This window comes from Gigantopelta aegis, unplaced genomic scaffold, assembly GCF_016097555.1.
Source record: "Gigantopelta aegis isolate Gae_Host unplaced genomic scaffold, Gae_host_genome ctg7117_pilon_pilon, whole genome shotgun sequence".
In the NCBI taxonomy this organism is placed as follows: domain Eukaryota; kingdom Metazoa; phylum Mollusca; class Gastropoda; order Neomphalida; family Peltospiridae; genus Gigantopelta; species Gigantopelta aegis.
In genome coordinates this window covers 1,102-12,908 of record NW_024535569.1, presented here as the reverse complement: position 1 = coordinate 12,908, position 11,807 = coordinate 1,102, and the positions used below count along the sequence as shown (strand labels likewise).

General features: G+C 35.0%; 1 protein-coding gene across 1 annotated transcript; it reads right to left on the bottom strand.

The window, feature by feature from the left end:
- Window positions 1-815: 815 nt before the first annotated feature.
- LOC121366781 (interferon-induced protein 44-like) lies at window positions 816-9,383 on the bottom strand (the record flags this gene model as incomplete). Its single annotated transcript, XM_041491093.1, has 3 exons — window positions 9,180-9,383; window positions 3,768-3,914; window positions 816-987 (listed from the first exon to the last, which is right to left on the bottom strand). Coding segments are annotated over exons 1-3 (523 nt in total), but the record flags the coding sequence as incomplete, so codon positions are not given.
- Between the last annotated feature and the right edge of the window lie 2,424 nt (window positions 9,384-11,807).

Below are 11,807 nucleotides of genomic sequence, written 5' to 3'. Positions count from 1 at the left end.
GTCAGTGTGATATATTGATGTCTGGTCATTACTGTACAAATAACCTGCAGTCTGTGTGATATATTGATGTCTGGTCATTACTGTACAAATAACCTGCAGTCAGTGTGATACATTGATGTCTGGTCATTACTGTAGAAATAACCTGCCGTTAGTGTGATATACTGATGTCTGGTCATTACTGTACAAATAACCTGCAGTTAGTTATAGTATATTAAATTTTATAGTGTATTTATATCTACACATTATTATACAAATACCTATAGTTAGGTGCAATATATATCATTATGCAATAAACTGTAGTCTTGTGAAATATATTGATGTCTGGTCATTATTATACAATTAACCAGCATTTTGGTATAACAAATGAACAATAAAACATTTAATGTGTGAGGGTTTTAGTTTACAGCTTAATGAAGAATTTAAAGGTTCTGTCAAAGTTGCAAAAATGGCAGTTACCTCCAAAAATATTCAAAATGTTTTGCTTTCAAACATATAATTTATACCTTCAACTATATGCCTATAAAGAATTACAATCAAATAATTCCATTTACTAATAGAAAACAGTATTTTAGTGAGTAATCTTGAGAATGTGACAAAGTATCAAAGATGGTGACCATGCTATATTTAACCATAAATTATTAATGAAACCCCTTGTCATCGTCCAGTACAAAACTTTTAAAAATGATTATTCTTGAGTTAATTATGGAGAGATTATGCATGGGATGAATTAATTTGTAGTTATTTATTACAAATATATATGAAAATAACAAAATATTGTAGTTTGAACGTTGACATGTTATCTAAAAGAGACCTACCTCGTTGGTTTGCCTTTTGTTGCAGACTTTTCAGCGTGTGCAGGAGTTTGTCTGGAAACACGTCCAGGGTACAGCTGTCCATCACAAAGGCGATGCAGTGGATTCTGTCACCCACCGCTGGACTCTTGTTGTACCCATGACTGTCTGGTGTTACTGACAGGTATGGGTTAAACTAGACAAAGAAACAAGAAAACATTTATAATTAAATATAATAATAATGATTTGAGTTGTTCATGAGTAGGGTTGGGCGAATTGTAAAAAACATTTGTTGTTGTTTCTATGGCCATTTTGTCTGTAGAATCCAAATCTGGTAGAATTTTTCATCTATCTTGATGTTTGATATCGGTTAATGGCAAAAAATTAAAATGGCAGCCAAAAAGTAGCAGTTTCCACAACATTATGTGTATTTTCAATACAATATGGCTTGTAATATATGATTTCTTACATTTTTCAGAATGCTCATTTCAAATATGATGCCAAACATTTGATATAAAGCATGGATATCAATATTCGCTGTTAAAGTGACCTATAATGAATGAATGAATTAATAAATAGAATCACATTACTATTGACCAATATTATGTTGTATAATTTCTTCCAGGTGAAAGATTCTGGGTTCTCCTTGTTTCTGTTCTATATGTATTTGTTACATAGTAAATTGATAATGAAATGCAAAAAGGAAACCATGAGAAAGTTTTGACTGGAATAACATAAGAATGTACATTCAAAGTCACAACCAGACTACAAAATGAGGCTGTTCTCCATGGAATGACAAGAATGGTGTACATATGTAAGAAACCAAAGAAAGTAAAGAACGCTACAATTTTAGATACTTCAAATAATCTAATAGCTATGATGAAATTGTATAGTGAATGGATAAAAACAACAATATATCCCTTTATTGAATTGAGGATTTGGGTCAAAAGATGAATACAGACTGAAGAGAAATATACAGAATAAAACAGAAAAAATTATATAAGAAGGTAGGGACATTTAATGATAGCATGAAGATGAATGCCTATAGTAAAAAAAGAGAAACATTAAGGGTATAGAGGAGAGCTGGAGTATGAATTTGGTTTAAAATGACGTGAAAGCTACACTGCAATTCTGGAATAAAAAGAAGATGAAACAGATGAGACTTATAAGCACTAAATTACAAATAAAAGAACCTAGTGACTTACACCCAGACTTAGAATAGTATAGCCTCAACTCCAGTCAACAGTCAGTTTGCTTTCCGGGCATATTTAAATAGTGGTCAACACCATATCAACAAATTCAAACTAGCAGCTCAAACTAGATTTTTCCTTCAATAATTTCATAAATCCTATTTAAGCTACTATAAACATTAGGAATACCAGAAACACATAGTGTACAAACATTAATATTCTAAGTAAAAAAATTTAATTAATATCCAGTTTTATTCATTAAAAGGTTTGTTAGCAGGGGGCATGTTTAAATGCCTTTAAAATAACCTGTTACATCACTGTATTATTTTTGTGTAATGGAGCGATGATTCCATATCTCTCCATTACTAAGAGTAATATTGATAAAATATATATATATATATATAGTGGTGTATTTTAAGTAGTGGAATATCCTCCTAACTCTCCATTCCTGAAAAATAATGGGGGCCCGCTCGGGCCTCGTCTCCATTATTTTTCAGGAATGAAGAGTTACTCGGACATTCCCCTCTACGTAAAGTCATGAATGGCCCTTTGAGAGTCATGACTGTCATTTCGAAATTCTTAATAAAGTATAATGATGAAGAAAACACTTTAAAATATATATCTTTGTGTGGTATAACGTGTTCATTAAAATTATACTGACATCAAAATATAATTTTCAAGGTTTAATCTAGATTCCAAACATGTTTCTTGGTTTGAAAAAACATTGGTTAATCAAAATTCCCTAATATACTTTTGATAGAATGTTGCACTGATTTTGTTAAGTTGGCATTTTTTAAATTTCTATCAGTGTCCGACACCAAACTATTTAAATTTTAATAAGTCAAAATTAGTTAATTAAGGAATTTGTCATACATGGCATTAATGCAATTCCTCTTGCCTCTTACAAAACTATATTACTTTACCTCCTAATGTAAAGGAAAAGACTTAAAAAGAAATACAAGGAAAACATTTCAAATTCCACCCGACACTAAAACGAGTATTTTGAAATACATCTCACTGATATGATAATTAGTTGAATGCAATCATATTTTCAATTGTTTATGATCAAGATAAGTTAGAACAATAATAGAGTGTATTTTAGATTCTAGAGTGTATTTTAGATTCTAGAGTGTATTTTAGAGATTAGGCTGGTCTACATTTATTTATTTACTCAAGGCAAACATATTTAGCTAATAGATTACCAGTACCTATAGTTATAAATTCTGGGGTTTTTTTAACATAACTATATCATTCTTCACATGAGAATACATCCATTAGATTGTTAGACAAACATTTTCAGCTAATAGGTTATCAGTACTTATAGTTATAAATTCTGTCTTTTTTTCTTTTTACATAACTATATCATTCTTCACATGAGAATACATCCATTAGATTGTTAGGCTTTGAATTCCCATTCATTTTTAATACAATATTCCATACAACCGTTTTTATGTTCATGTTCTTATTTTGTATTTCTATATTCATTTAATGAGCAATGAATACACCAGCAACGGGATATTGGATGGTGTTTCTGAGACCTGCATAAAGAACAGCAACCAATCGTTACATATATGGATCTGGCACCTAGACGACTGGATACAGCATATCAGTCAATATTAATGTGATTCGATACCTTGCCAGTAAATATTAATATCCATGCATTTTGAACATCATATTTGAGATAAACACACTGAGAAACGTAACAAATCACACACTTTTTAAAACACAAAACACACTACAAATCAGTGATAAAATAAGTATTATTTTTAGAAGTTAATATTCTCACCTCATACCCATCTGTAATATGACCATCTAAGATAGAAACAAAATCCACAATATCTAAGCTGTGACCTTCTTCTAGGCCTCTCGTGTCACACAGGCGGAATTTTAACGGGTATCCAGTCTCTTTGGACTTGATCTTGTACATGCGAAACTGAAACAAAATAAGTCACATGGTTGTAGCAGCAGTGCAGATTGAATGACACTGTGCAACAACACATTAACACTGTGAAAGAACACATTACAGATTACTGAATGTCATTATATATGTCACAGAAGTGCAGATTGACTTGTGAAAGAACACATTAACACTATTATGTCACAGAAGTGCAGATTGACTGACACTGTGAAAGAACACATTAACAGATTACCAGTACTGAATGTCATATTAAAACTATTATGTCACAGAAGTGCAGATTGACTGACACTGTGAAAGAACACATTAACAGATTACCAGTACTGAATGTCATATTAAAACTATTATGTCACAGAAGTGCAGATTGACTGACACTGTGAAAGAACACATTAACAGATTACCAGTACTGAATGTCATATTAAAACTATTATGTCACAGAAGTGCAGATTGACTGACACTGTGAAAGAACACATTAACAGAATGTCATATTAAAACTATTATGTCACAGAAGTGCAGATTGACTGACACTGTGAAAGAACACATTAACAGATTACCAGTACTGAATGTCATATTAAAACTATTATGTCACAGAAGTGCAGATTGACTGACACTGTGAAAGAACACATTAACAGATTACTGAATGTCATATTAAAACTATTATGTCACAGAAGTGCAGATTGACTGACACTGTGAAAGAACACATTAACAGATTACTGAATGTCATATTAAAACTATTATGTCACAGAAGTGCAGATTGACTGACACTGTGAAAGAACACATTAACAGATTACCAGTACTGAATGTCATATTATGTCACAGCAGTGCTATTATGTGAAAGAACACAGAACCAGTACTGAATGGCATATTAAAACTATGTCACAGAAGTGCTGACTGACACCGTGAAGAACACATTAACAGATTACCAGTACTGACACTGTGAAAGAACATATTACTGAATGTCATATTAAAACTATTATGTCACAGAAGTGCAGATTGACTGACACTGTGAAAGAACACATTAACAGATTACCAGTACTGAATGGCATATTAAAACTATTATGTCACAGAAGTGCAGATTGACTGACACTGTGAAAGAACACATTAACAGATTACTGAATGTCATATTAAAACTATTATGTCACAGCAGTGCAGATTGACGGACACTGTGAAGTAACACATTAACAGATTACCAGTACTGAATGTCATATTAAAACTATTATGTCACAGAAGTGCAGATTGACTGACACTGTGAAAGAACACATTAACAGATTACTGAATGTCATATTAAAACTATTATGTCACAGCAGTGCAGATTGACGGACACTGTGAAGTAACACATTACCAGATTACCAGTACTGAATGTCATATTAAAACTATTATGTCACAGAAGGGCAGGACGTTGCCCAGTGGTAGAGTGATCGCCTGAAGTGCAGTGGGCCCATTGGGCTATTTCTCGCTATATCCAGTGCATCACGACTGGTATCAAAGGCTATGGTATGTGCTATCCTGTCTGGCATAGTGCATATAAAAGGTCTCTTGCTTCTAATGGAAAAATGTAGTGGGTTTCCTCTCTATGACTGTCAAAATTACCAAATGTATGATGTGTAATAGCCAATGATAAATAAATCAATGTGCTCTAACTTTAAAGGAAACATGTCACGAGACCATATTATAGCTCATTTTAAAAGCAAAATGATATAAAAATAATATACAAATAAGTTTATAACAATAAAATACGTGTAGTTAACTTAAAATTACGATCTGTCCAGTCCAACAGTGCCGTACTGCGCGGCCTTTGGGTGTAAAAATAAACAGTTTAAACGATCGGGATTGTCTTTTTATGGTTTTCCAAAGGATTGTATCCGAAGAAAGACGCGTGTATTTTATCGCAAAAGAAAAGATTGGACACCAACACCGCATAGTACTTTGGTGTTGGCCTATTTACAGCCCGGAGCCTGAACGTTACCCAGAGACAAAAACAGTACTCGGTTGTGAATGCCGAGGTGTACATTGTACATATTTGGCACAAATATACACCTCAGCATGATGTATTTATTTATGTTAAAACAAAAATGTAGAAATGTTTTGTTTTGGGGGGTTTTGGAGAAAAAAACAGATTTTTCATGTTAGGGCTGTAAATCTACATAACAAAATCTGTATTCACCGTCCGAAGAAGGAAACGTCAATAAGTAATTAAATATGGCATACACAAACATGGGATTTGGCATGAGGATACATCTCAGTACGATGTATTTAAATATGTTTTTTAAAAAACGTGTAGAATTTTTTATGTTTTTTTTAAATGTTTTTAACACGAAGTTCAATACAAAATAAACCACTACTGTCGGTGTCGAAATAACTATTATGTTTCATCCATGGGCTGACTTGAGAATCGGAGTGTTGTTTTAGTTAATTGGTCCTTTCTTTCCGTGGCCTGCACATGTGATTCCTGATTGGCAGGTGTATATTGCAGGGTATCGACCAGGTAAGTGATTACCACTGTCTAGACATACGTACAAAATACTTGCCAGTTTTTTAAAGATCACAGGGTATTGTGGCGTAACTTGTCGCGACTATATTACAATGTTAATGGACATTATCAGCTGCCCTGCTTCATTACTGTAAATAATGCTTGATTAAGTAGACTTTCCCATCTAAAATTACAAAACTGACCAATTACGTAGTACCAAAGAAAAGTAAATTATCACTTTGGTATCGTGAGTGGTCGTTTTTACTCTAACGCACCCTACCAATAGGCCTAATAATATGCTGCTTTTGTTTTTAAGAGAGAAAAATACTATAACCCCATTTCGTTCTATTGATGCAAATTGAAATATATTTAGTTAAAAAGTTGATTATACTCTCAAGTCATTTATGTTGTTTTACAAGTCAGGTTAATGAAGCGCCTTGTCGTAAATTAGAGCGTTTGTTTACACTGTGCATACAGATTTCATTATGTACAGCCCGAACATGAAAAATGCGATATTTTATTTAAAAAAACAAACAAAAAAAACTGTTTGTCCTACATTTATATTTTTTACATATTTAAATACATCATACCGAGGTGTATCTTTATGCTAAATATGAACAGTATAGACTTCGACATTAGCATCCGGGTTTTGGTTTTGTCTCCGGGTTACTTTCGGGCTCCGGGCTGTAAATTGGTCGCCCGGTCTGGTCTGGCCTGGCACCATCGGTTTCTCCACCCTCCGACTCGCTATCCGTTTTTTCTTAAGTATCACTGTTGTAAGTAAATGTATGTCTTTCTTCATTTACTAACAGCTCAAATTGATACGGCAAAACTTTTGCGAACGAACACTCTGTGCAAGTCTTAGATTCTTTATGAGTGGTACGGACTAATGCTTTTAAGTGTAAGGCTTCAGATCAAGCGACGCGTCTCTGATGTCACGGACCTCGTGATTGCCCTGCTCATTAAAGATCAGGAATTTCCGCTAAGAGCTCGTATCTGAGGGTTTTTTACGGAGATATTTTAAGTAATTAATTTTTTTTTTTTTTTTTTTTTTTTTTAGGTGATTCAATTTATAATTAATTGTACATGGTTGGTGTCAAATATAGGTCACGTGGCATGTTTCCTTTAACTTTATCATTAACTTACACATTATTTGCTACTTACTACAAGGTGGTTAAGGGATTGAAATATTTTCAAACTGAACACCGCATTTCATGTACTTTGGTCGTTCTGGCCAGTGCAACAACTGGTTTATTATCAAAGGCTGTGGTATGTGCTATCCTGCCTGTGGAATGGTACATATAAAAGATCCTTTGCTAATAATTAATAGAAAAATGTAGCGGGTTTCCTTTCTAAGACAATATATAAAAATTTCACAATATTTGACAGCCAATAGCCAATGCTTAATAAAGCAATGTGCTTTAGTGGTGTTGTTAAACAAAAAAACAACCGTTTATGTCACATGAATACTATACTGAGGGAACGAAATAAGGGAACACTTGGCACTGGAAACAAAATCTAATTCACTGGCAGCATCATGTGTGTATAAAATATAAAGATGTAACATGGATTGAATGTCAGTAATGTGGGACCAAATGACAGTAACAGAGATGACTTAATACTATTTTAATATTGAATGTCAAATGGAAACTATTTTAATACTGAATGTCAAATGGAAACTATTTCAATACTGAATGTCAAATGGAAACTATTGTAATACTGAATGTGACTTGAAAACTATTTTAATATTGAATGTCAAATGGAAACTATTTTAATACTGAATGTAAAATGGAAACTATTTTAATACTGAATGTCAAATGGAAACTATTTTAATACTGAATGTCAAATGGAAACTATTTAAATATTAAATGACAAATGGAAACTATTTTAATATTGAATGTCAAATGGAAAGTTCTATTTTAATATTGAATGTCAAATGGAAACTATTTTAAATACTGAATGTCAAATAGAAACTATAATAATACTGAATGTCAAATGGAAACTATTTTAATACTGTATGTCAAATGGAAACTATTTTAATACTGAATGTCAAATGGAAACTATTTTAATATTGTGTGTCAAATGGAAACTATTTTAATATTGAATGTGACTTAAAAACTATTTTAATATTGAATGTCAAATGGAAACTATTTTAATATTGAATGTCAAATGGAAACTATTTCTATATTGAATGTCAAATGGAAACTATTTTAATACTGAATGTGACTTAAATTCTATTTTAATATTGAATGTTCAGAGGAAACGATTTTAAGAAGATTAATGTTGAATATCACATAAAAAGTTGTTTTAAGAAAGACCAACTGTCAGACAAACAGTCTCAGATAAAACATTACTTGGAATGTTTGTCTGACAGTTGGTCTTTCTTAAAACAACTTTTTATGTGATATTCAACATCTCCTCACCACCACACATTGGGGGGGGGGGGAGAGTTATATTCTAATTCTGACCACAACGGTTGGTTTTCAGCTACATCACATCTCCCCCACCCCCACTCCATTGGGGTGTCAGTTATATATTAATTATGACAACAACAGTTGGTTTTCAACTACATGACATCTCCCCCACCATTCACTGATAGAATGATTGTATTACCCCCAGTGAATGGTGGGGGTGATGTCATGTAGTTGAAAACCAACTGTTGTCATAATTAATATATAACTGACACCCCAATGGAGTGGGGGTGGAGGAGATGTGCTGTAGTTGAAAACCAACCGTTGTTGTCATAATTAATATATAACTCTCCCCCCCATGGGTGGTGGTGGTGAGGAGATGTGATGTAGTTGAAAACCAACCGTTGTGGTGAGACTGTGCTCCGCCCCGCCACTCCTCGCCTTGTTTGTGATGCGGCCCCGGAACACGGAGTTGACCGAGTTGAAGAAACTTGATTTACCAGATCCGACTTGTCCTATGAGGAGGATGTTCACAAACTGGTCCTCCAGACCCTCCACAGGGCAGTACTTCTCTAAATCCGTCCTCAGAGTCTGCAGAAGATACATTGTGTTAACAGATTTTCTCCATTTTTTAAGATGTTATCGACTAACAGACTTTTTAACCATTGTAATTACATATCAAATATATATTTCTGCATAACATATTAGTGGCTGTATATTAAATGTGTTACTGATCGTTCTAATATTTGTACCAGGTTAAATTTCATTTTATTTCCTAAAATATTGGGGGGTTTTCATATGTACAAAATTATTTGAAGACACAATCTAGTTTGGGCTTCTTAGAAATATACTACTCAAAAGAATTTAAGGGTCAGACGATATTTTCGACATTATTTTCTGAATGTCAATTATATTAGCTAGACCATAATGTCACGCATGGTATTGTTCCATTTTGACGAAAGTGGGTCTAAGCAACCCATAAATGAATTAAACTCCACTGTCATTGACACTGTCGACTAGTTCTAATGGCAAAAACATGCTTACATTTGCACGTAAATTAGGGCGAAAGCGAAAGGTCTGCTAAGTGCCCATAACTTGCTTTTTCACAAAGCGCTTCATTTGCACGCTTTGCACGTGTATTCCATGTTCCCAATGCTGAATTTCCGTATAATTGGAGCTTGCGTTCGTGTACGGTGCACACTCCAAATTCGACAATGGTACGACTTCAACTGACTATCGAAGATCGAGGAAGGGCTATTGCTTGGCTTCAGGATGGCAATACGCAAAGAAATGTTGCTCTGAGACTTGGTATCAGTCAGAGTGTCGTTGGCCGACTGTGGCAACGGTACCAAGCAACAAATTCTGTTCGAAATCGTCCACGTTCGGGAAGACCCCGAAACACTACAAATAGAGAGGACCGCTACATCACCAATATGGCTCTACGTCAACGCACAACCACTGCACGCCGATTACGTGACAATCTGCGGACTGCGACTGGAACTCGAGTGTCTGATCAAACCATACGCAATCGTCTGAGAGCCAATAATCTACGCTGCCGTCGCCAGGCTGTTCGACCACCACTCCTACCACGTCACAGAACGGCCAGACGTCACTGGTGCACGCTTCATCTGCGGTGGCAACGTGTTCAGTGGGGTCGAGTGATGTTCACTGATGAGTCCAGGTTTAGTCTCCAGTTCAACGACGGTCGGGTTCGTGTCTACAGACGTCCTGGGGAGCGCTTCGCTGACGTTAACGTTAGACAACGTCACCGGTTCGGTGGTGGCAGCGTCATGGTGTGGGGCGGCATCTCTATCCACCACAGGACCCTCCTCTATGTGGTGGATGGCAATCTGAATGGAATCCGCTATCTGAATGAGATTATCCGGCCGTTGGTTCTCCCAGGCCTTCAGCAGATTGGCGGCGGGGCAGTTCTGCAGGATGACAATGCCAGACCCCACCGCGCCAGGGTGGTAACGGACTTTCTCAGACAACAAGGTATCACCAGGATGGATTGGCCAGCATATTCGCCTGACTTGGACCCAATAGAGCACGCCTGGGACGAATAAGGCAGGAGAGTTCGGGATAACCATGCCCCTCCGGCCAACCTTCATGATCTGGGTCAACTTCTTATGGCAGAGTGGCAGGCCATTCCCCAAGAGTTCTTCAGACGTCTGATCAACAGCATGAGGCAACGATGTGTCGAGTGTATTCGCGCCAGGGGTGGATTCACACACTATTAAACGAATGTTCTAATGTGTCAAATCCATGTTTGACAACCTTCAACTTTGACAGCATGTCATGTGACTTTCTTGTATACAGTGACGTTTATTTGTGGGTTTTTGTAAATATGGAACAATAAATTAAATTTTTGGTGTAGTTTACATCATCAATCTAACTCTGAAACTTATTTGGTTATAAATTTTTGACCCTTAAATTCTTTTGAGTAGTATATATTAAGAAGACCAGAAACAAATTGAATATACAGACACTGATATTCTAAACAAGAAAATATATTTAATATGCAAGTTTAATTGTAGAAATATTTTATTAGTTAGAAACATGTTACAATGCAACAAACTCAAGAATGTCCTTTTTAACAGCCATACTTTCATTTAGCGTTCACAGCTTTAGTATTGACTGATGTGATGCAACCATCATTCTAAGTAGGGGATTTATCCATGAAAACACAGTTCCTGTTATTTGTTGAATACATGTTCAAAACAAGAATAGTTTATTGAATGGATCAGAAATGTTGGTGGTAGTTCACATAAGTGGTTTGTTATTGTTTTAGCATCAAAACATGAAATGTGTTACTCAAATGAATGTCCATCGTCACAGTTAAGCAGCCATGTCAGTCATCATTAGACAACATATAGGGATATTTTTCATTCCGACCAGTGCTTTGAGACTGACAATTCAAAGATATGCACCATCCTAATGTAAATATAAAGATCCATGTAATCTTAAAGGATATTCTTCAACCACAATGACTATTTTCTCAAAATTACATAATAACCAAAAGCATTAAAA